Raw genomic sequence first — 26,552 nt, forward strand, 5'->3', positions numbered from 1 at the left:
AATCAGATTCTTACATCCCATCTCTTCTGCCTCGTGTTGCTTTGTATCTTAATGACAGTGAATGTTGCTATCAATAACTAATATAAGGCTATAAGTACCGCTGGGAGCAGAAATACACCACATTCATTAAATATGTTGATATTAGTGAAAGTGAAAGTCAATGACGTGTTAACCCTGCGGGGGAAATCTACGATGGTTCTACCTCAGACTCTTCGTAATTAAGACTTTGTTTAATGTATTATTAATAATAGTAGTAACAATGCTTTATTGTTGCATGTTACTAAGTTGTGTGCTGTTAAAGCTTAGACTTGATTTTAGCACAAAGTGGAGAAAACTATTTTTGAGACTTTTCCATTGATATGCTTATTAAAAAATGTAAGTGGGTGTATACTTATAGGACTTATAGGAGTTATAGGACACTGGAGATCAATGTGAGGGATAAGGATCTATTACAATTCTTGGCTGATTTCAGGTGTATATTGGAAATGTACTATGATGAGTTTCCTTTGCTTTTACCAGTATATCATAAATAGGGGTAGATTTCCTTTAATAAAACATCATTTTTGAGCACCTCTGCTTGCATTAAATTGCCTATGACTTGACAACCAAAGAAATGTTTAACTTTTTCTGACTGTTTCCTGAGCTTTTTATTATACAGTTAGACTGACCTCTCACCAGTTCTGCTTCACATTTCGTTACACTCAGCAAGAAACCTAGGTATACAATTTCAAAACAATGAAGAAAAATATCAGCCATGCTTGCTGCAATTACACAAAAGCTGTCTGCACTGCCCCCATTACAACACTGAGAGGATGGGAATAGTTTTTTCTTGTCCAGACTACTGTATTCCTCTTGCAGAAAAAACAGATTGATCACACAATTCGCCAATATTTTGTTTTGGAGAATCTAGGAATACAGAGGGCTTTTAAGTTTGCTAAATAATAATAATAATAATTATTATTTATAAATTATAATGATTAATTATTTAATGCATTCACTGGTTCCGCATGTTCATAACTTAGGGACACATTTACGAAGCACTGCTATTCCATAAGCTACGTTCCAGATATGGAAGATGCATTATTGCCCCTTCACGGGTGCCCGAAGGTGTCTTATGGTATAGTACAGCTTTGTAGATAGGCCAGTTATTATGGTCCTTAAAGCTGCAGTTCAGTCTTTTTTTTTTTAATTAATTTTTTTACTTCAATAGTTTCATGTGGGCAATCTCTAATTACCTAAAGAACTGCATAGCTGCCGGTCAATTCGTTCTCCGTCTATTGATCGGCAAAGTTTGGCGACATCTTTAAATATGGGAAATGTAAATCGTTGCTATAGGAACAAGCATGCTTGTTAAAATAGAATACAAGAAAATTGGCCTTTCAAAGTTGTTGTTTTTTAAAACAGAAAATGCTAAAAGTATTTTTTCTTACTACAGAACTGATTTATTCAAAAAAACACACATGCAGGATATTGCCTGAACTGCAGCTTTAATGCTTTGCGTTCATATACACAGGGCTTGCCATACATCTTTTTTGCTTTAGTTATACACCCAAACTGGTTTTTTATCACGTCCAGGACTGATAGAACCTGGCTCTCCTCTTACTCTGCCTCCCACCCTCATTCCTGGTGCATTGCTTGGAATCTGTTGCCATGTAAGCACTTCACCTCCATGTGGTTCGATTTGTCCCTCTCCTCTCTTTAGGGATACTGTTTTGTCACCTCCTGTTACCAACTCCTGGCCCATTACCGAACTGGTTTTAATCCAACCTTCACTACATGGTTTCTCCTTTCTGTAGAGGAAAAGCGGGTATTTTGTGGCTTTTTCAGCGTTTCTTGGATTTCCTTATACATTAGTTAATAAAGTCATTCAGCTCTCTCTGATAATTATCTGCGCACCACTATTCCCAGCGCAGTTCATATTGATGGGGTAGTGATTGAAAATGAGTTGTTAGGTGACCACAAATGATTTCTTCCTGATTTGTGTGTACTTTATAATTCCCTTATGATACCGACCACAGCTGGAAATGATTTAGCGCAGAATTACATTACGTTAACGTACATTTAACTGTGTATTGAAAATCAAAAGTTAGTTTGTCTGTGCAACAAGTAAAACACACATGCATCATTTGTATTCATTACAGATATATTCTATTTTGAGGTGAGAAAATGACACAATGTGTTTGTGTTTAAAGATAATTATGTATAAACAGCCCTTAAACATTGGCACAGCTTTTTAAGCAAGTTGACAAACTATTAGGACCAGGCGCCATGTGGCTTTTCTTGCAACCAATTTCCATGCATGGGCATTAGTGAGCCCACTCCTGTGTTCCAAGACAAGCTCACTTTCTGAACATAATCATGCTGGCTACTTAATGTACTATTCCCGGTGTCAGCTCCCCGTGCCTCAGGCACCAAAAACATAGATTGTAAGCTCCACGGGGCAGGGACCTGTGCCTGCAAAAATGTCTCTGTAAAGCGCTGTGTAAAAGTAGCAGCGCTATACAAGAACATGCAATTATTATTATTATTAATAAAGTATTATTGTCCTAAAACAGGTAATTCCACTAAAGGGTGTACTTGTACTTCTCCTGTTGGTATAGAGACTGACTACAGTAAATGTACTAGGAACACGGCCAGTGCTGGCTCTATGATAATGTATACATTGTGAATATAATGTAGGTCAGTTGCGATGACTAGCAGCATACTTACCATGGCCTGCTACCGGTCACTTGTTGTCTGAGTGTGTTTGATTTGTGTGTGTGTACCTGCTGTTTCTTTTTATCTCACCCCACATGTCTGTTCATGCCTTGATTTTTGCAGCCCTCAAGAATGGTTTGAAGTTTGAAAAGCTGACAAGTCAAAATGATATCACGGGTTAGATCATTTTGTTTAATTAGCTTTTTCTATGGTAGTAAATGCGGTAAATCTCTCCATGTAATGACCCATTTAGAGATTTCCGTTATTGACAACATCTTATGCTTCAATTTATATTAGTCAGATTGAAAATTATCAACCATTTCTTACGTGTTTTGTTTTACAAATAAATGATGCTAAACTTGGGATTTTATACTGGATTCCCAATTATATTATTGTAACCATCATAAATGTGTTTTCTAAATGTATTGGTTGCAAAATGTTAATTAGGAAACACTGTGTGTTCACATTTGTTCAATTACAGTGAACAGGAACGTAACAAACGCAAAATTCGAATGTATTCAATACATATTTATATTCAGCATGGGGTATTTTTTCCATTTTCACAATGCACCTTTCTCCCATAAAAAACAGTGTAAACTGTTTTAAATAAGGTTTGCGGGAAATGTTAAGTTAAAGGGACACTTCCCTGGAATTGCTCTCAATTTACACTTCTGTAAAAACTACACCTGTTTTTCTCTGTCACTTGGAAAATGTCTTTATTTTATGCTTTTTGATACACACAGAAGAATATGTGTGAATTGGAGCAAAATTGGAGCATTGCTCCAAAAATGTCATAAATTGCTCCCTTTTCACGCTGCATCATTCTTGTAAGTACTGTATATGTATACAGTGGCTTTATTTATATAGCGCCATCCATTTACATAGCGCTTCACAGCAGTACTACACGTGTCATAATAATATAACACATAATTGGAATAAGAGCTTAAGACATAAAAGTAACATTAGGAAAATGCCCCGAAGAGCTTACAATCTATGTGGTAAGTTGGAGGGAGTTCTGGTAAAGTGTGCAAGCGTTAAGGAGGTGGGTTTAAAGATGGGTTGTAAAGGTGGATAGAGAGAGTGCTAGTTGGATATGGAGGGGAAGGGCATTCCAGAGGTGTGGGGCAGTGAGAGAAATGTTAAAGGCGTGACAGGGCTTTAGATACAAAAGGGGTAGAGACCGTGGCTGGCGCAAACCGACATCACTGGGGTGAGCAATGCCACCATTTAGCTGTGATAGTGCGAGGTGAGTTCTCCTTCAACGCATGGCAGTAGTCGCACCAAAAGGACGGACATGACTGTTAGGGACAATTGCAGCCTCAGCCTAAGTGGTTAGCTGGGAAGTACGAGGTGTTAGTGAGGTCTGGAAAAATGGCGGCTCACGGCAGAACCGGTGGCGGTGGCAGCGGGGGTCCCCCCCTTCCTCATCCCCCCCCATTCCCCATCCCCCCCTCCCCTGGTGTGTCCCCCCCTCCCCTGGTGTGTCCCCCCCCCCTCCCCTGAGTCTTTGTGTAAGTGTGTTTATGTGTGAATAGAAGTGGTAGTAAACACAGCAAAGAAGTTGACACGTTACACTATGCTTTATAACTGCTGTATCTGAAAACTGAATAAAACATAAAGTTGAAAAAAAAAAAGGGGTAGAGAGAAAACATCCTTGAGCAGAACGCAGGAGTCGGACAGGACAGTATAGCGAGAAATTAGGGTTGAGATGTAAGGAGGAGTAGAGGAGGTGAATTATGTAAGTGATACAGGAGAGGGATTTCAACAGGAGAGACACTGCGACAAATTTAGGAGAGAGAAAAGTGATTCTAGCAGCAACGTTTAGGCTGCGTTTATAGTACTGGCTACAGTGATGGTGACCGCTTGCAGCCGCAAAGCAACTCGATGAAGTCAATAGCGACTAGTCATAGTGGGTGCAACGGCGACGTGTGATGTCACAGCTACCAAAATCGCTGTAGTCAAAAGCATTTGAGACTTACAGAGAAAGCCGCACCAATCACATAGCCCCTTGCCGCCAGCAACATCGCACACCTGTGTGCAACTTTTGCTACGGCGACGTCTGACATCACGGATAGCGTCGTCGTCGCTGTAGCCAGTACTATAAAAGCAGCCAGGATAGATTGTAGGGGAGACAAGTGAGAGGCAGGAAAGTTGAACATGAGAAGGTTACAATAGTTGAGATGGGAGAGAATAAGGGCCTGTGTTAGAGTTTTTGCAGCAGAGCAACAGAGGAAAGGGCGTATCTTTACAATGTAATGGAGGAAAAAACAGCAGGTTTTAGCTACAGTACAGTGTGAATGTGAGAGGAGATTATGAGGGAGGAGTCAAATGTGACACCAAGGCAGTGATACCAGGTGTATGATGCATTCCATCAATGTATCAATTTCATTTGTGCCAGATCTGTCAGTCGGCAAATTGGGGAGAGGTTTGGAGCAGTTATGGCAGGAGTTACTTGGAGCAATAATTTAATGAAATATATTAAAGTGTGCCTCAATATAATGGATTTATTCAATCCATTGGGATTTAATCCATGAAAGGGTTTAATCAATTCATCAAGTCTGAGGTGGTGGGGGGGGGGGGAGAGAAGAGAGGAGAGAGGAGAGAGGAGAGAGAGGAGAGAGAGGAGAGAGAGGAGAGAGAGGAGAGAGAGGAGAGAGAGGAGAGAGAGGAGAGAGAGGAGAGAGAGGAGAGAGAGGAGAGAGAGGAGAGAGAGAGAGAGATGTTTCGTCCAGTGTATATGTGTAATTATGCTTTGGCAATACTGAAATGTTCTTTTGTCATGCCAATAAAGCTTTTTTGATTTGTATATCCTACATATATGTTAAATAGACATGTACAGTAGCAATGTTTTTCCAGTATCGAATGAAGAGATAATCACGTTTCACCATTTACACTCTCATGTGGCAATGAAGTGAATATTTGGTAAAGCTCTCATTCTGCCTGCAGTGACATATATTCTTTGGCAGAAAAGGAATCCCTTGGTTGTCTCTTTACTTAATTCCCCAATCTATGTGATGGTTCCATTCATATGAATGAATTGAAGTAATGATGGCACATTAGTACAATCACAGATATGATTTGGCTGTTAGTTTAGTCATGACACAACAGTAACATCTGATTAGCTTTGTAGTTAGGGCTTTCAGACAATTATGCCAGGTCTAGGACAATCCTCTCCTCCAGGAAACAAAAATAGAGTGCAAGCTCTTTTGGACAGGGTTTGTAAACAGGGGTTATGTTCTTTTACTGATATTTTGGTTGTTTCTTAAAGTTCTTTGCTTTATATGAAATTCAAAAGTGATCACTATTGTTATTTAAAAAGTTTAACAAGGCAGCAGCAGCAGCAGCAGCAGCAGCAGCAGCAGCAGCAGCAGCAGCAGCAGCAGCAGCAGCAGCAGCAGCAGCAGCAGCAGCAGCAGCAGCAAGAACACTGCAGTGTTATAGCTTGTAGTCTTAGCCTGCGTCCTTAGACAGCAGCCGTGCACAGGAGTGCGGAGGCTGAGGGAAAGCGGGTGCTTTCCCTGGCCTTCGTTCGCGTGCCGGGGCATGTTTATGGGCGGGCCAGTGACGTCACGGAGCTGGTTCGCCCTCATTGGGCGAACCGCTCACTTGACTGCCCGATCGCGAGAAATCAGTTTTGACTGATTTCACGCGCAGTGCGTGCCCCCTCCCACTTCCGCCCGCATGCGCCCGCACGTGGTATAGACGCAATCCCTGCCTTTAGGCAGTCTGATCGCACAGCGTGCGGACGCGTCAGTGCGGTCTTCCCTTCTGTGGACGCAGCCTTAATTGATAAGGATTGACTTTCAGTAAAGGACAATATAAGCAATATTCTGTTTACTGTACAGTGCCTGTGATCACTGATAACATTATCTAACAATACATTATTATTATTACTTTTTATGGGGAAGCATGCACTGTAAAGCTTGCATACAACCTTTAGCACCTCTTCTTTCCTTACATATGAATGGTTATTCTCCGAATTCAGAAATTGTTGCAGTTTTGCTCTGTCAATCCCATCTCAAATATTTACTCTCAAATCAAGTAGGAATCAATATATGTACATTTATAAGGGGCTTATTATTTCAATATCGGCTTTTGTACCCTTGGAATGCAAGTTACATAATATATATATACAAGACTGGCATAGTTGAAAAGGCACGCTGTTTCCCTACACACGCATAATGAAGCAGAAAAGAACTTTTGTAACTAATGAAAACACACATTAATTCTATTCATACTGAATCACCTTTATGCGAGTTCTAATTGTATAGACATTTTAATAGTTATAGTAAATATGTCAAAACAGCCCTTTCAGGTAGAAATGTTTTCTTTAAAACATAACTTTGCTAGAACAAGGATAATTCTTTTGTCTGTGTGTCTTATCCTAATTCCTAGATTGTGAAGAGTTTGTACATTAACTGTAAAAGATCTGAAGAAAATCTCTTTGGCGCCTCCCATTAGTCTGTGATGAGCGTCTTATATATAATATATTTTAAAACAAATACTCCACCAGACTCTGCCCCGTGGAGCTTACAATCTATGTTTTTGATGCCCGAGGCACAGGGAGATAAAGTGACTTGCCCAAGGTCACAAGGAGCCGACACTGGGAATTGAACCAGGCTCCCCTGCTTCAAACTCAGTGCCAGTCAGTGTCTTTACTCACTGAGCCACTCCCTCTCACTCTGATGAAATTGACACAGCACTGCCGATGAAAATGTCAAAAAGGATCTTTATCGTTCACAATACATAAACCAAAATCACGTTCTTCTCTGGTAAGGTCCCAGAGGAGAACAAAATATTGATTTTTGTATTGTGGTTGATAAAGATCCATTTTGACCTTCTAATCGGCAGTACTATGACCATTTCATCAGTCTGGTGGAGTATTATATCTATACATATATCTATATCTATCTATATATATAGATATATATATAGATATATATATATATATATATATATATATATATATCTATATATATATCTATATATATAGATATATATATATATATATATATACACATATATACATATACACATAAACTATTAGTAGCGCTAGTGAGTGAATGGTAGTGTTAAAGTGTACAAATTAATTCTGTATATGTGTAGTATAAAAAAGGATTAAATAAGTGTAGCAAGTGAATAAAGTGAGCATCAATTAATTATAGAATAGGGTCAGTCTGTACGGAATAGGCAAAGCTTCTGTATGGTCAAGCCTGACCAAATGTAAACAGAAAACAGGAGTAAAAGAAGCGCCAGTTCCGTATGGTTGAAAAATGAATATGTGTAAATTTTATTCAATGACCAGAGTAGTCAAAAGGACTAGCAGTAAACTGGTGCGATTAAAAAGCAATATGTCTAGTACAAGCAGATAGCAACAATTAGCAAGTAACATATGGAGTGGGATGTGGAGCAAGCAAGCAAGATACCATGGGGAAAAAGGCCAACAGAGGTGAATGTCAATGACAGTCCATATGGCTGATGATAGCCCAGTAAGGAACAGTAGACACCCACTAGAGAATGTCCCTTCTCAATGGTGATGTGGGTGTGCTGGTGACAGACCTGTTACATCCGTTGAAGCACGGAATAGACCTCCTCAGCGTGCGATCCGGTTGACCTGGTGTTGTTCTGATGCTGAAAAATCAATTCCCTCCTGTGGCACAAATTCACTTCCCACGTGTCAGACCTCAGTTTTAGATGAGGCTTCCTGCATCTGAGTCCTTGCAGTGGCACCGGATGTATATATGAAGACGGGTGCCTCTATCCCCAGATGTAAAGGAACAAGTGATCCTGGTTGCTTCGCAAAACACGTGCCCGCGTCACTGCGTTGCTGCGCTGCTACTTGATGACGTCCAACGCGTTTCGTCACTCTAGGTGACTTTCTCATCCTTGACTGTCAGCCCCATATGGACTGTCATTGACATTCTCCTCCTTTGGCATTTTTTCCCTATGATATCTTGCTTGCTCCACATCCCACTCCATATGTTACTTGCTAATTGTTGCTATCTGCTTGTACTAGACATATTGCTTTTTAATCACACCAGTTTACTGCTAGTCCTTTTGACTACTCTGGTCATTGAATAAAATTTACACATATTCATTTTTCAACCATACGGAACTGGCGCTTCTTTTTCACCTGTTATATATATATATATATATATATATATATATGCAGTACATACATACGAATGAACATTCAAGTTCACATACAGCACTTATTCATGGGGATCTTCAGCACAAGTACTTATAAATGTGGTGCCAACACTCTACAGTCATTTCTTTACAGATAACAGATGTAGCGAGCGTTATTGTAGCCGCGGCGCACTGCGGTGGGACACACACACCGAGCCCGCAGGAGAAGTGGCTATTGTTTTGAATCAGCCATGTAAGAGAAGGAGGCCCGAGCCACCATGCTATCCCCCCCCCCCATTCCTTCCCCCTCTCCCCCCTCCCCGGGAGCATGCCACGGCTTGGTTATATCTGTAGGACCCACAAGACTCATCCACCGCTCACCTACGGTTCTTCTGTGGTGGAACATTGATCAGATGTTGCTTTTCTTGGAATCAGATTCCAAAATATGACTGGGAATAATACACAAATGATGTAATTTGTTGTCAGGTGGAAAGTGAACTATTCTAACAACATCTCTTCTTTTTAGTCAGGTTTCATAAGGACGCGTACAAATGAATTCTTTCTATCACCGTTGCCTCAGCACCTCGCAGAAGAACACAACTTTACATCACCCGATGGACATCACCCCCATGTACTTTATAAACGTTCAGCAGAGCACAAAGTAACCCGGAACAAGGCAGATTCCCATTACGACTCGGCAAACCAAACGAGTCGGCCACATCCAGGGCACAATACTACAAAGGAGGTCTCTCAAACTGGAAATATCCAAAAGCAGCATTTTTGTGGAAGACGCAAGAAATGTGTGTAAACAATAATATGATTTTTTTTAATGCATAATCCATTTCCACTTGCACTAGAGCAAGTCTTTATCAAATGAATTCAAATGCATCAACTGTGTCTGTTTGAACTGTTCATCTCAAATCAGATGGTGAATGTATCTGGTATGTACGTCTGTATATGGTGCGTGTTTCTGGTGTGAGGGGCTTCTGTGTATGGTGCATGTACCTGGTGTGTGCCTCTGAGTATAGTGCGTGTGTCTGTGTATGGTGCATATATCTGGTGTGTGTGCATCTATGTATGATGCATATACCTGGTGTGTCTGTGTATGGTGCATATACCTGGTGAGTGTGTGTGCGTCAGTGTATGGAGCATGTACCTGGTGTGTGTGCGTCTCGGTATGGTGCATGTACCTGGTGTGTGCTTCTGTGTATGGTGCATGTACCTGGTGTGTGCGTCTGTGTATGGTGCATGTACATGGTGTGTGTGTGTGCGTTTGTGTATGGTGCATGTACCTGGTTTGTGTGCTTCTGTGTATGGTGCATGTACCTGGTGTGTGTGTGCGTTTGTGTATGGTCATTGTACCTGGTGTGTGTGCTTCAGTTTATGGTGCATGTACCTGGTGTGTGCGTCTGTGTATGGTGCATGTACCTGGTGTGTGTGTCTATGTATGGTGCATGTACCTGGTGTGTGTGTGCGTTTGTGTATGGTGCATGTACCTGTTGTGCGTGCGTCTGTGTATGGTGCATGTACCTGGTGTGTGTGCGTCTGTGTATGGTGCATGTACCTGGTGTGTGTGCGTCTGTGTATGGTGCATGTACCTGGTGTGTGTGTGCGTCTGTGTATGGTGCATGTACCTGGTGTGTGTGTGTGTCTGTGTGTGGTGCATGAGTCGCCTGATTCGTGGGTCAATTGTTTGGGCTTTGTCGGCCGGCCCCATCCGGGGTTCCCTGATTCAAATCAGTATTATTCTTATTCAGAGTCAGCGCCTTTACTCACTGAGCTTCTCCTTAACTCCCTGAGATGCTCTTTTACTCACTGAGCTGCTCCTTTAGTCACTAAGCTGCTCCTTTAGTCACTAAGCTGCTCCTTTACTCACTGAGCTGCTCCTTTACTCACTGAGCAGCTGTTACTCAATGAATTGTTCCTTTACTCACTGAGCTGCTCCTTTACTCAATGAGATGCTCCTTTACTCACCGAGTTGCTCCTATACTCACCAAGCTGCTCCTTTACTCACCAAGCTGCTCTGTTACTCACTGAACTGCTCCTTTACTCACTGAGCTGCTCCTTTACTCACTGAGCTGCTCCTTTACTCACAGCTGCTCCTTTACTCACTGAGCTGCTCTTTTTCTCAAAGAGTTGTTCCTCTACTCACTGAGCTGCTCCTTTACTCACTGAGCTGCTCCTTTACTCACTGAGCTGCTCCTTTACTCACTGAGCTGCTCCTTTACTCACTGAGCTGCTCCTTTACTCACTGAGCTGCTCCTTTATTAACTGAGCTGCTCCTTTATTAACTGAGCTGCTCCTTTATTCACTGAGCTGCTCCTTTATTCACTGAGCTGCTCCTTTATTCACTGAGCTGCTCCTTTATTCACCGAGCTGCTCTTTTACTCAATGAGTTGCTCCTTTACTTACTGAGCTGCTCCTTTATTCACTGAGCTGCTCCTTTATTCACTGAGCTGCTCTTTTACTCAATGAGTTGCTCCTTTACTTACTGAGCTGCTCCTTTACTCACTGAGCTGCTCCGTCAATCCATATTAGTCCCCTAGCAATATAACATTTTCCAATCTGTACTTATGTCTTTTCCTATTTGTGTTATTTCCCCCCACCCCCCCCAGAAGCTGCATTACATCCTGCTAATTTGCATTAACAATTTTCAGGGTTACATATCAAAGCCTTCCTGCTGCAAAATTGGGGGAAATCAGATTTATCAAAGCGAAAAATCTCAAACTTCTTGCGGGACTTTTCTCTGTGATAAATCTGATACCATTTTTTGAGCTCTAGTTTTGCTTCAGTTTCGCAGTCAGATATGCACATTAAAGTTGGAATTGTATTTCACAATCGTTATAGCTAGGCATAGAAGTATCTTTAGGTTACAGACTGATATTTGCACAACTTAATATAAGTACAGTATGTATCACTTCAATGAATAGTGTATTTTGGTACAATGCTCCCTTTTTTGCTAACATATAACAAGCTTGTTTGGTTGATGAGATTGATGCCACCACAGATGTTTTTGTTGTTGTTGAACAAATTAATAAAATGGTGCAGTACACTCACTTGACCCATTAGAATTTGTGCACCGGATAACTCTTCTTATAGACCCCATTCAGACTTAAAATTGGTGCATAATTGGAGCACAGTACGTTCCTACATTGAAGAATGGAGGTACAAGAATAAATGTCTCTCTTATCCCAAGTTTGCTCTAAACTTGCCTAGATACGAAGACTGCATACAATTGTAATCCTCTATAAAGCTAATGTTAGAACTTTGTTCTATTTTATTTTAGATTCACCTAAGCTTCCCACAAAAGATACATACATCAGACCAGACGAATATGCAAGTTTCCCAAGATCCAAGCGATCTGCTGCCAAATCCCCACATTCTGGAGGGTTAGTTGTTGAAACCCTTGTTGTGGCTGATAAAAAAATGGTAGACAAGCATGGCAAAGAGAGTGTGACCACTTATATACTGACCGTCATGAATATGGTAAGACATTGGCGCATTAGCTACCGTTATTGACTTGTGGTACCGCAGAACAAAAAGTCCTCCACGATGGTGTGAATAAGTATTGTATAGAACATCTTTCTTTCATCTTAAAAACAAACAAACATTTGTGCATCTAAAGTATTTACATGATAGAAACCCATAAAGGATAAAATATATCAACAACCTGCTACTGTGGAGATGCTACAATGATTCCGCTGTTATTTTTAGCTGAATTCCCCAACATTTCCAATGGAATTGTCATAATATTTTGTAGTAAATTAAATATAAATCAGTAGGATGTATTGTGCTGTATTCGAGGCAGAGGTTTTTAGAGAACCGGGTCCAGACTCATAATGCCTGAACAAGATTTGAGATAATATAGTCACTGTAGATGTAAGCCCAGTGTTGGACACTATATAGAGTGCATTAATAGTAATGCAACACCCTCTTACATTTCTACACCTACCCACACCATTGGTATACACTCCCACTCCACACACACCTTTTGTAAAGCGCTGTATACACTGTGGGCGCTGTATAAATTTATATTTACACACTTACACACACATACTCTAACATCACTAACATTCAGGGACCATTTAACACCTTAAGTCATAAATCGCATACTGCACTGGGGGGAGGGATAGGTTTCAGTCAGATACATTCCAGGATGCACTGTTTTTAAGTAAAAAACCTTTCTTGCTTTATCCATTGTAACACCGCCGGAAGAAGAGTTCAGTGTATCTCAAAAGCTCGCACAAATAAAAGCATTTCGTTAGCCACAAAACAGCATTGTTTATTTGTTTATGATTATTAAGCCCGGTTAACATGGTACAGACACCTCTATCTCTCTCTCTCTCTCTCTCTCTCTCTCTCTGTCATATATATATATATATATATATATATATATATATATATATATATATATATATATTCATTCTGTGGTAGTAGCAACTACAATGCTTTATTTAGCCACAAAACAGTATTGTTTATTTGTATATGATTATTAAGCCCGGTTAACATGGTACAGACACCTCTATATCTCTCTCTCTCTCAGTCATATATTATATACTGTATTATATATATATATATATATATATATATTCTGTGGTAGTAGCAACTACAATGCTTTATTTCAACGTTTCAGAGAGTAATGAATGTTGCTTTCTCTTCTTGTCTTTAATTAATTAGTATGTCCTTCCAATTCCCTTTTAAGGTTTCCAGTCTTTTTAAGGATGGAACTATTGGAACTGATATCAACATTGTTGTTGTAAGTCTTCTGCTATTGGAAGAGCTACCAGTAAGTTTTTGACTGTATGTAGAATTATGAATGTGTGGTATATAACACTTCCGTCACAGACTAACATTGCTTTATCTTACAAGAGACAAGTTCTGATTGAAATTGAACAGAGCATTTAATATAATGCCAACACTACAATAAGGGAAAGAACATTACGAAATGGAAGAAAGGTGCAGGCATGGCAACACGAGCTAATAGAAATGTACACAGGACACCGGATCTTACATAATCCAGTTGAACAATTTTGCAACAAAATGTGTATTTTCTCATTCCACCTTCTTTAATTAGTCTAATTGCTCCTATCATCGGGGCATTGGGTTTCACCACCATAATCAATGTTTCAGCGGGGGATAACTGGAGAATAAAATGTCCTGTAATTTCTCCTGTTCCTCAACAAACCCTTCATCAAGAATCTTCCAGTTAACTACAGTATGACACTTTAGTTTCGTGGCTGACATAACCAGTGGCCGAGTACACGGAAGGCTAATCTTTAGTGGGGACCTTGGTCACCCCTCCTACTGTATGCTTTAAAAAATAATAGACTACTCACGTTTTCCATATTTGATACTATACAGCCCTTTCTAGTGGGTTCAGATAACTATTGACCCAGCAAAAAGGAGGACGTGAACACTCCCCTCTGATGGTACATTGGGGTCTGTTCTATATCAGATGCATATTTTCATCTAATATTCCCATTGACTTCAATGGGGAATTTCGTCCGAAAACAGTGCAATCGGCCAGTTGGGATAATATAGAAGAAACCCTCCAGGGTACACCTGTAATACTTTAATGGTTACAGATGCACACAAAAGATGTTAAGCTTACCAGTGTATTTGCACGACCTCCAATGCAGATGCAAACACTTTTAGTAGTCACAAATATTATATGACGTCTTCAAATTTAAATTCTTACATTAAGAAATGACCTCCACTTGCATTTTACCAGTTTGATTTTCTTTTTACTTGGAGATGATTTTGGCCCATTTTTGACCATCAAGTTGCATTCATATCTTGGGTTGTGAAATTTTGCATAATAACAAATAGAAAAGTCCCGTTTAATGAACCCGTTTTATGTCGAGAGGCTTCACATCCTACCGTACTATATCCTGATTGAGAGATGGCAATAGTGACCTCTGTGACGTGTACGTACTTCTGAATCAGGGTGGGCACATTCACTGGGGTTTTGTTCCTAAAAGATTGTTGGGTTCTGGTTTTCATTGTGGTTCTAAAAATTGTTTGTATTTTGGCTTTGGATTTTTTTTTGAAATGATGAAAAACAATACAAACTTCCCCTCCCCCTCCCCCCAATTTTGGTCGAATTTGTTCAAACTGTGCATTGTTTGCAAAAATGTGCAAGTGATCTTTTTCTAAATATCCCCATTTAAAAGCCAAAAAAATGAAAACAAAAAACCTGCAGAATGTGACGATGACTTTGTATTGGGTTTTGGAAACCACGAATGTGCTCATTCTTAGTTCTGTTGCTTTAGCTAAAATCTGGGTTTCTATTATGTAAACAGCGAGGTGTAGATAATTAAAAAGTAACAATCTTTGTTTTGATTTGCTTCTTTATATATTGTTTCTGTTTAATTGAAACTAAAAGATGTTTGACTCATTATCAATATTATACAGTTGCCTGTCTGCTTTAGGGCTGTTTGTAAAATGTATGCTGAACCTCCCAAAAATCAGTGAGAATTATAGTTGTTCTCTAAAATTCATAATAATTATTTAAGTTGTATTTCAATTATTATTATATTGTATATCTTTATTTATATAGCTTCAAAAGTGTACTCAGCGCTTCACAAAGAATACAGTACAGGGAATTATAATAATACAATAAGTGCAGCAAAATCAGACAATAGGAAAGGAAATCCCTGCCCCGAAGAGCTTACAATCTAAGGTTTGAGGGGAACTTACAGAGACAGCAGGTGAGGGAATAAGTGCTGTAGATGGCTGTGCTTGGCCACAATGGGTGGTAGGAGTGACTGGGTGTGGGACAATAGCCATGAGTGCAGGCTATTGGGATGCTTGATTTGTGGGGCGCGTTTTAAGGTTAGTCAGTATTAATTGAAAAGGTTGACACCATTTGCATGGGAGGAGATGGCAGTGAGGCATGAATGAGAGCAAGTGTGTATGTCTGGCTTCAGGGCGATCACCAGCAGCAGGAAGGAGTAGATAAAGATACATTTTTTGGGAAAGAGGTGTATAAATAATGACGCAGTGGAAGTGGGGAAGTTGGTGAGAACATAGACATTCACAAAGGAGTGAGGAAACAGTAAACAGAAAAGGCAATAAGGAGGGCATAGTGAGATGCAGGAGGAGAGACTTCCCAGGTACTGGAGGATAGGAAGAGTACAAATAATTACAGTGTTTACAAAGTAAAGTTATCACAGTTGCAAAGTTGTTGTGTGGAGTCCAGATCTTCCTCAATCTTCACCTCCAATTTCAACTCCAATGTTAACTCTGCCCAACACTTAAATATGACACTTTAAGATGGGACATACAGCCACATTAACCTGTTATATGCCAGAAGAGCCAACTATATAGCATATGGTGTAAACTTTACCATGTGTGGTAATGTATATTTTGTTAGATAGCTTTAGTTAAGATGGGAAACACTGTGAATAATTATTTTATCTTTTTGCCTTTTGCAGGCAGGATTAACAATCAATCATCATGCTGATCAATCATTAAACAATTTTTGTCAGTGGCAATCTGCACTTATGGAAAAAAGTGGAAAGAGGCACGACCACGCCATATTATTAACAGGATTAGATATCTGTTCATGGAAAAATGAACCCTGTGATACTTTAGGTAAATAAATGATCCCATAAAACTCAACGTCTTGAATCAACAGACCACGGTACAGAGCATAACTGGAGCACAATTATTCTGCTATCTCACTTTGCAAGGCCGCAAATTAAATGGCAGTGCAAATCAATGCTGCTTCTTATCCTGTGAATCCAAGATGTTTGAGTAACATTTTTCATTTTTTTTCATTTATAATAGTTGGCCTGTGTTGTTACTATTATTTTTCATTTATTTTGTAGGTTTTGCGCCTATCAGTGGAATGTGCAACAAGTTTCGCAGTTGCACAATTAATGAGGACACTGGCCTGGGTTTGGCATTTACTATTGCTCACGAGTCCGGGCACAAGTAAGTTGTTGTATCTAATACTTGCCATCAAATTATTTAACCGATGTGAAGAGATCTACAGTGGTTGAGAAAATACCCAGAGCAATTAAAATAACCTCCCTGACATAATATACAGTATGTGTGTGTCTGTTTGTGTACCATTGTTAATGTGCATTATAATAACCTACAGGGGCTGGCCAACTCCAGTCCTCAAAGGCCACCAACGGGTCAGGTTTTAAGGATATCCCTGCTTCAGCACAGGTTGCTCAGTCAGTGGCTCAGTCTTTGACTGCATCGCCTGTGCTGAAGCAAGGATATTTTTCAAAACCTGACCTGTTGGGGGCCCTTGAGGACTGGAGTTGTCCACTCCTGACCCACAGCATACGTGACAAAGACAAGAAGACAAGTAGCCCATCAATGTAACGGGTAAGATACACCATATTCTTTCTTTTACGCAGCTTTGGAATGGTTCACGATGGAGAAGGAAACCCATGCAGGAAGGCGGAAGGTAACATTATGTCTCCCACACTAACTGGAAACAATGGTGTCTTCTCCTGGTCTGCGTGCAGTAGACAGTATCTTAAGAAGTTTCTCAGGTGAGGATCAACTAAAAACCATCTGTTAAAAAGCCACTGGCAACAAACCCCTGCCACGTCCTATAGACCTATAATTTCATTCACAATTATCTCATTGTGTTTTATCATTGGAATGATAAGCTGGACTCCAAGCTGTTATTAGTTGCAGCTTATTTTTTAAAGTAGATATTATTCGTTCTTACTGTGTATTCTGTTTCTTCAGTCAGTGTACTGTAGCTCCCACACTGGCATTATCCTCCCCCTGCCCGCCAAAAAGAACTAAACCAGATGTTCTCCTTGTTTTGAAGCCCAACATTGATTGACCTTTTGTTTTCTGTGCAGGTGTTTCTGTTAACCTGCTCTTATCATTCTGCTTGTATTTCCTATATGAGACAGTAGGACATTTCCATTCATGTTGAGACATTAAGTAAAATTGGTCTCTTGTACATTCAGAGCTATTTTTGAATGGGACCTTCTTCCCTCTAGAGAGAAGTAGTGGCTCAGTGAGTAAAGACAGTACTGACTGTCACTGAGTTTAAAGCAAGGGAACCTGGTTCAATTCCTGGTGTTGGCTTCTTGTGACCTTGAGCACTTTATCTCCCTGTACCTCAGGCGCCAAAAAAATAGATTGTAAGCTCCCTGGGGCAGGGACCTGTGCCTGCAAAATGTCTCTGTAAAGCACTACATAAAACTAGCAGCGCTATATAAAAACATATTATTATTATTATTACTCCAGCACAATGTTCACATGGATCTGTGCAGTCTGTTTTATAAATATGTTGCCATATATTTCCCTTGGCTCTACAGCCATATTTGTCTCTTATTTTAATGCAACAGTCCCACTTAGCACCATATGCTGGAGTTGTAATATCATGTTTTGTTATCTTTGTCATCTTCAAATCGAATGTGTTTCAGCCTCTCTGATAGCAAATGAGTTAAGGCTATATTCACTATGTATGGCCTGAAAATTCCACTCATATGATCACGTTAACCAGCACATGACTTTATAAAGAAACACTTTATTTTATAAGTATTTCAAATATGTTGTAAAATTGGCATAACAGTCATATGTATGAAATAACTCCTCCATTGAATTCCACCCCAGCACAGCACAATCCTCCTGTCTTGTTGATGAGCCAAAGCAAACAGGACACTTCAGGTACCCTGAGAAACTGCCAGGGCAGATATATGATGCAGATACCCAGTGTGAATGGCAATTTGGATCAAAGGCAAAGCAATGCAGCCTGAGTTTTGTGAAGGTATGTGCAAGATTTCAAACATGGACACGTTTATTTATTTATAAAATGTTTTACCAGTAAGTAATACACTGAGAGTTACCTCTCGTTTTCAAGTATGTCCTGGTCACAGTGTTATGATGACAAATACATGGTTACAGATACATAGTTACATTAAGTGAGCAGGGGTATACATTATATACAAGACATAGCATGCGCAGCTAAAGATAATATATATTGTAGGTGTATGTAACAGTTACAGACCAGATTAAAATCTGAGACAGCTTTAGTTTTGAAAGAATTTAGACTGGTGGCGGCTGTGAGAGTCTCTGGTAGATTGTTCCAGTTGTGGGGTGCACGGTGAGAGAAGGAGGAGCGGCCGGATACTTTGTTGAACCTTGATAATATACTATAGAGCTGTAAAAACTCCACACAACACAGAAAACTCAATCCTGCAACAGGAAACCTAGTCCTGCCACCATTGTCTTACTATATCCCACTTTTATATTGGTAATTTCAAATAATCTCACAAATAATATTGAGGTTAGAAGGATAAAGTAAAACACACCTAATTGGGGATAAAAAAAATAATAATCAATTAAATGGTTTGAAATTTGTTTTATTAAACAGGCTGTGTCCCCGCTGGCACTGACCGCGCTCATGCTTGAGAGCTGTGACGTCACCAACTCTCTAAGCATGAGCGTCAGGTGTCTTGTCTATTTTGCAAGTGAGAGCAGGAGGGGGGGGGGAAATTGGGGGCATGTTGAAAGCGCTTTAAAGTCACTTTTTTTGTCTCCAAGCTTGGGAGAGCGTGCGTGCCCGAGCGCGTGTGCACCGAGTGAGCGGGGACGTCAACATAAAGAGTACAGGAAGTAAAAGCGGCAAGTGCCGAGCGCACAGCACGCTCAGCGCCAGGGGGAACGCAGCCTTAGAAAGCAACTTCTGGTATATTGTGAAAAAAACATGTTTGTGATGTGAAACACTTACATTTACCTGCACCTGACATTGTAATATGTGCTTCTGTAGGATATATGCAAATCTCTTTGGTGTCACAAAACTGGTCACAGGTGTGAGACAAAGTTCATGCCAGCAGCAGAAGGTACCGTTTGTGGCCTGAATATGGTAAGAAACCGATCTACTACTTACAAATACTTTTATTTATCAAATGCAAACACGTTCACTGATTCAACTGTAAGGCCTCGGCCAAGCTTCCCGCTGGCGTGCTGAGGCGCGCTGAGGCTCAGGGAAAGCAGGTGCTTTCCCTGGCCTTGCGGGTGCTTTCCCTGCGCGCCGTCAGGGGGCGGGCCGGGGGCGGGCCAGTGACGTCACGGAGCCGGTTCGCACTCATTGGGCGAACCGCTCACGTGACTGGCCCTGCGCGCCGGCAAGCGGGGAAATTTGACATTTCCCTAAGACCTACGCTTCCGCGTGCTAGCGGAAGCGTAGGCGAGCCCCTACTAAAGCCGCTCTAATTGCGGCTGTAGGGCTCAGTGCTGAGCGGGAGCGCGCCTCCACCAGCAAGCAAGTAACATGGCCGAGGCCTTAGATTTGCAGGGAACGGTGTATGCCTTCATTCAGTAAACTGGCGGCGTGTGGTATTCTCAATTAGACTGTACTGTTAAGTGTTCTGACGAAACTGAATTTGTGTTGACAGTGGTGTCGAAGAGGGCAGTGCGTAAGATATGGAGACAATGGTCCGAGGCCAGTTCATGGTGGATGGTCTGATTGGTCGGATTGGTCAGAGTGTCCTCGAAATTGTGGCGGCGGTGTGATGTATCAGGAGAGGCACTGTAACAACCCAAAGTAAGGCTGCTGATGGCTCTAGTTATCCTAAACTAACCCTGTGTATCTGCAGCAGGGCTCCCAACTCCAGTCCTCAAGAACCATGTTTTAAGGACATCCCTGCTTCAGCACAGGTGGTTCATTCAAAATGACTGAGCCACTTGTGCTGAAGCAGGGATACAACTTGGCCTGTTGGGGGTTCTTGAGGACTGGAGTTTGGAACCCGTGATCTACAGCAATCTAGGACTTAGAACCACAATTACTTTCATAGGAAATGCCAGGATCCAAGATGTCCATACTCTTTTGTGGCTGCTTTATGTTTTAGGCCGCAGTACGAAGGGAAATTCTGCCAGGGTTCCAGTCGGATTTATCAGCTTTGCAATACTAAGCCTTGTCAGACGAACACTCTGGACTTCCGTGCCCAGCAATGCGCAGAATATAACAGCAAGCCATTCCGAGGGTGGTTTTACAAATGGAAGCCATACACCAGAGTGGAAGGTGAGTTAATCAGGGCAGTAAATATGAATATATTGACATTTTAATATTTTGCATTTTACTCATACGTAAATGTCTTCAGTCATTTACAGTAGAAACAGATTTGGATCATAAATGTGGCGTAACTTTAATTTTATGTCTCTGATTTTTACAACTTCTACTTCCAAGCTGTATATTCATATTTAATTTTTATGACGTTATGTCATATTTGATTATTATTGCTGTTAGGTTTTATTCGGTTGTGACACTCACTTTCTGTGTTTCATTGCAACGCGAGAGAAAACCTTAAACTCTCCTTGGCAGGAAAATAAAAATTATTCATAAAGAACTAAATAATGGATCACAAAACGTGCCAAAATTGGAATTTCATTAATTTGGAAACAACGATATTATAATGTCATTTAAACTGGAGATGTGCACTTTGTGTGTTCCAGAGGAAAATATTTGCAAACTGTACTGCACCGCTGAAGACTTTGACTTTTTCTTTGCAATGTCCAACAAAGTAAAAGATGGGACACCGTGTTCAGCAAACAGATATGACGTCTGCATCGATGGAAGTTGTGAAGTAGGAAATATTACCATGCTGCTTCCATGTTCTGTATATTCTATGTATTCTGTATCTACTTATACTGGGGGCGCTGACTTTTTATTTTAACTGATCGTGAGCTAAAAAGGGGAAATGATATGTTCCTATTATTGGATTAGGCTTGCGGAAGCATGTGTCTCACCGAGTCTTCAGATTTGGCGCTCGCCAGAGCGCAGGGCCGGTCACGTGAGCGGTTCGCCCAATGAGGGCGAACCAGCTCCGTGACGTCACTGGCTCGCCCCCAGACCTGCCCCCGAAACGCCCACGGACGGCGCGCTGTGTAAGGCCAGGGAAAGCACCACTTTCCCTGAGCCTCAGCGCGCCTCTGCACTGTTTTAGGCACTATGTCCCACGCCTTAGTTGTGTTGAACAAGAGTTTAGGAGCTCATGAAAAATCTTCCCCTATATATGACACTCAAACATGTGACTACTGTATACAGCCTCAAAAAATAATGTATATGTTTCACTTTACAAATTTACATCATCACAAAAAGGCTTTTAACTAAGTACACTAATTGACTCCATTTTCATTTTCCACCGTTGTGCTAAATATCAAGTTACACAAAGTACAAGCTGGAGAGAGGATTTTAATTTCAGGTTGGCACTGAGATTGCATTAAGAAATTAGCCATCACATCCTGTGATTTGATAATATGTTCGTACATTCATAGGCTTTTAATGCATTTTTCTTTTTGTAATCTTGATGGCAGCTTGTAGGGTGTGATTATGTACTTGGATCGAAAGCAACTTTTGATGCCTGCGGGGTTTGCAAAGGTGATAATTCAACATGCAAGTTTTATAGAGGGCAGCATCTGAATCATCACAAAACCAACGGTAAGATTGTATTAATGCTTTACCATATGCAACGTTGTCTTCTTTCCATCAGCACACTGCAGCTTTATTTTGTGTTCTGTATATAAAAGTAGCCAACATAACACATACATTTGACCATGTGGCATTTAGTAGTTGTTAGGAGGTTAGTATAATAAAAGACAAAAAGCCCAAAGGCTACATCCAATATGACAAACAATATAGCCAAATACCGATCTGTCTTTCTTCTCATAAGTAAAGGTCATTCAGTTAAATTATTTGGCCAAAGCATTATAAGCCTGCAGCCATGTCATGATACGCCCCTTTTTGCAGGTCCTGACACCACCTTTAGTCGTTCTCTTCGCCTCTCTGTGCAGGGAGAAATATCTCAATAGACAGGCCATTCATAGGTGCACAACAACACCTTCTATTTATAGCTATCTGAGCTTGCAGGGATAGTGTGATGTTAGTACAGGGGAGGGCAACTCCAGTCTACAAGGACCACCAACAGGTCAGGTTTTCAGGATATCCTTGCTTCAGCACAGGTTGAAGACTGGAGCCACAGATTGAGCCTCCTGTGCTGAAGCAGGGATATCCTTAAAACCTGTTGGTGGCCCATCTAGATCATCTAGAAGAAAGACACGACTGCAAAAGAAACCTTGATGGGATACAACTTACACAAGGCCGTGTAAGTTTTCCTTTTATTGATTTATTTCACATCCATAGACTTATTTCACCCACATAAGTCTTAGCCCTATTCTAGGGGGTACCCATCTCCGTTTGAGGGTACTTTGAGGGTGTCAGAACCCCACTGAACATCATTGAGCGATAATACAATCACACTCCACCATTCCTTACGCTGTGCTCCCCCATCCCTCCTCACGTTCCTGAAGCAGGGATATCCTTAAAACCTGTTGGTGGCCCTTGAGGACTGTAGTTGCCCACCCCTGGGTTAGTATAATAGATGGTTACATATCTTTTGAAATGCCCCTCGCTTCAGTGCGCGGTGTAGCGTTGTACTTGGTGTAGGCTTCTATCAGCTGAAGTGATACAGCAATGAAATATCCCTAGCAAATATGATAAATGAACTTGCACATATTACACACCATGATACAATATAGCATACACCTGGAGCGCTCTACAAGTTACAACTGGTTTTTATAACTACACGTGGGTGCACAAACAGAACGAAATGGGAACTTTGAGAAATGTTCAATTTCAGCCAATTCCAGCAATGCCCAATTAATTACAATTGATACAATAGTTGAAGTGGCATGGAAGTACAGTAATCGGGTTGGGGTTACCACTATCTAAACTTCTATCCATTGTTTCTATAACACATTGTGATATTTCTTGTCATTTGGATACTGATTCATATTTTGTACTTCTGTCTTTTAGAATATTATTCAGTAGTGACCATTCCAGCTGGAGCAAGAAGTATTCATTTCCATGAACTTGAAATCTCTACTAGTTATCTTGCAGTGCGCAACCTAAATAAAAAGTATTATCTAACAGGAGATTGGACAATTGATTGGCCTGGGAAGTTCTCCTTTGCTGGGACTATTTTTAACTATCAACATTCATTTCAACATCCCGAAAGCCTAACTGCTGCAGGACCAACCAATGAGACGCTGGTCTTGGAAGTAAGATTACTTTTAACACTGTTGAGTTTATAAAAGTAGGTCCTAAAGAATGAAAATACCTAACAGGATTGGAACGGACGAGTGTTCAGTCAGTTAGTAGCACAGATTACATTTCGATTCTCCACTCTTTTAATATGTGAAACCAGCCGTAATTCAGGAACTGTGTATTTATAAGGAAAGGCACTTAATCCATACTCATGTGGTCTCCCCTCATGCCCATGCCACCTTCAACACACTTCAATGTATCATGAATGAAAAGATAACCAAGACACACCATGAGGACATCCACCATCACACCAACTAATTTGAACGGACCTTGCTACAAAGTGTACATGCATGAGACGCCTCTGGGTTTTGGTGGAATCCGTGGTGGAGCGAGTTAGCCAGTCGTGATTAACCCTTTCAAAAACAATATCTTTATTAAATGCAAAATAACAAATAGTGAAGCAAAATGCTTGTGAAGCCCAAAAATAACGATATGTTACTGCCACTGACAACATGGAAAATAAAGTAACATTGCTAGAAGTATGATCGCTAAATGACAATATGAGATGAAAATGAAGGTTGTGTTTAGTTATATCTGGCACTGTGTAATGAGGTTGTCTGGTACTGGCCCTGCTATGGGGTCTTAGACATTAATAATTAGAGGTTAACAATCTTTGGTTTAGATGTATTCCAGATGACCTATATTTTTATAAGGTATTAGTCATTGCTTTAGAAATATGCAGCAGTCAGATTTCTTTAGTTGATTATGATGATGATCTTCTCTACAGTTCATCCGTGATCAAAGGTCCAGGTACAAGACATTTCTGACCCAATGCGAACAAGTAATTATGAACTAGGTTTCACTACGTCCAATAACTAATGTGACATTTCTAGTTATTTATATTATAATTTTTTTATAATGGTTTTATGAAGAAAAAAAGGCCAAGGGACAGTTTTAATTCATAGGAATTATGTTTTTGATTAGCTGCTTACTGACACATTCATGCAGCTACTGTATTAAAATAAACTCTATGTAAACCTTTTACTGTCAGAAGGCCCCATCTTATGCTTGTGTTCTTAATAATTAGTGGTACCTTGATATGACTGCAGCTACACTGGTGACACACTTTATTCGAGCTCGGCTAGTCCCACGAATTCGGGTATACTCGGGTGTATTGAGGTTTGTGACTGTTTTCTGCCCGAGTGCATTGCGTTATTTTCCAGGCAGGGATTGAAGCATTTTATTCCCCCTGGCTGCAATACTGCACAGTATATATATATATACTGCATTACAATTCGTGAATTTATGCCATCTGGTAGACACGCGAAGCATTGCAGCCTATTAAATCCTAATCATTATCATTTAACAGATCAGCCGCCCGTCAGCCAGGCATGAACCCAGGCTGGGAAGGCAAACGCAACGGGGCTTGTCAGAGGTGAGGAGCGGCGCATTCCAGGTATCTGCCAGGTACATACTGGGTATTTGCTCGAATAAAGTGTGTCGCAGCAGTATATTGCTATTGCTCAGGGGTGGCCAACTCCAGTCCTCAAGGGCCACCAACAGGTCAGGTTTTCAGGATATCCCTGCTTCAGCACAGGTGACGCAGTCAAAGAATGAGCCACTGATTGAGCCACCTGTGCTGAAGCAGGGATATCCTGAAAATCTGACGTGTTGGTGGCCCTTGAGGACTGGAGTTTGCCACTCCTGGACTATAGAGGTGCTATAATCCTTTTTAGACAAACAGACTGTGTTACACAATACAGGTAGTCCTCGCTATCCAACGTTTCACTTTACAACAAATGGCATATCCAACACTTTACAATGCAACCCCAAGGGCCATTTTCTGACGCCGGAGTGCGTTATCCGACGCCTGAATGCGTTATCCAACGCTCACCGCCACTGATTAACATGGGACTCACTTTACAACGGTTTCATTAGCCAACGCTACTTCCAGAACGGATTCTGTTGGATAACCGAGGACTGCCTGTATATATCTAGAGTACATGCAGTGGTCTACAACATAATATATGTTCTAAAAAATCTTATACAGCAGGGCCCCGCTTCTCGGCGATCCGCCGATACGGCGGCACCGAGAAGGGGGCCACCATCTTGAATCTTAAGTCATGCATGTGCAGAACGGGCGGTTACGCCCGGCGCGCATGCGCAGAACTGCAAAAATGCCGATTTGCGCATGCAAACAACTGAAAATCGCCGGATCCGCTTTCCGGAGATTTTCACTATACGGCGGGCCCCTGGAACGGAACCCGCCGTATACCCGGGGCCTTCCTGTACGACAAGAAATTGTATAATCATAGCACCAATTTTTTTTTCAGAATACTCTTAGGTTTACAGGTAGCTGTGTAAGATGTCAAATTAAGACAATAACTAGAGACTGTGTTTTTCACACTTTCTAATACAAATAAGGAAAATAAAAGGACCGTATTTTACCGGATATAGCCAGCGGTTGATTAATAAAATGACTTAGAAGACGTTGAAAAAATATTCTCAAGTCTGGAGGGAACTAAACCTTTTAATTTCAGGAGATATTCAACTGAACAGCGGAGCTCTCTCTGCTCAATCTGATTTCAGTATGAATAGCAAAAGACATACATACAGAGTGAATATTCAGAGAATGCTAGCTGTGTAACAAGTGATGCACTGAGCACAACCTTCCACTTAGTTGTACTGCTGCGGCACA

The 26,552-nt window shown here is 40.8% G+C and overlaps 1 protein-coding gene across 1 annotated transcript in view; it reads left to right on the forward strand.

Annotated features, from left to right (window-relative positions):
- Positions 1-26,552, forward strand: part of ADAMTS18 (ADAM metallopeptidase with thrombospondin type 1 motif 18) — a 53,374-nt gene that overhangs the window by 12,799 nt on the left and 14,023 nt on the right. Inside the window, exons 4-16 of the mRNA XM_075576754.1 lie at positions 9,353-9,626; positions 12,113-12,312; positions 13,529-13,612; positions 16,263-16,422; positions 16,659-16,764; positions 17,202-17,339; positions 18,424-18,577; positions 19,580-19,675; positions 20,208-20,356; positions 20,661-20,833; positions 21,265-21,395; positions 22,126-22,249; positions 23,624-23,868. Of these exons, the coding sequence (XP_075432869.1) occupies positions 9,353-9,626; positions 12,113-12,312; positions 13,529-13,612; positions 16,263-16,422; positions 16,659-16,764; positions 17,202-17,339; positions 18,424-18,577; positions 19,580-19,675; positions 20,208-20,356; positions 20,661-20,833; positions 21,265-21,395; positions 22,126-22,249; positions 23,624-23,868 (2,034 nt within the window). The remainder of the gene's footprint in view (positions 1-9,352; positions 9,627-12,112; positions 12,313-13,528; positions 13,613-16,262; positions 16,423-16,658; positions 16,765-17,201; positions 17,340-18,423; positions 18,578-19,579; positions 19,676-20,207; positions 20,357-20,660; positions 20,834-21,264; positions 21,396-22,125; positions 22,250-23,623; positions 23,869-26,552) is intronic.

This window comes from Ascaphus truei, chromosome 19 (assembly GCF_040206685.1).
Source record: "Ascaphus truei isolate aAscTru1 chromosome 19, aAscTru1.hap1, whole genome shotgun sequence".
Classification (NCBI taxonomy): domain Eukaryota; kingdom Metazoa; phylum Chordata; class Amphibia; order Anura; family Ascaphidae; genus Ascaphus; species Ascaphus truei.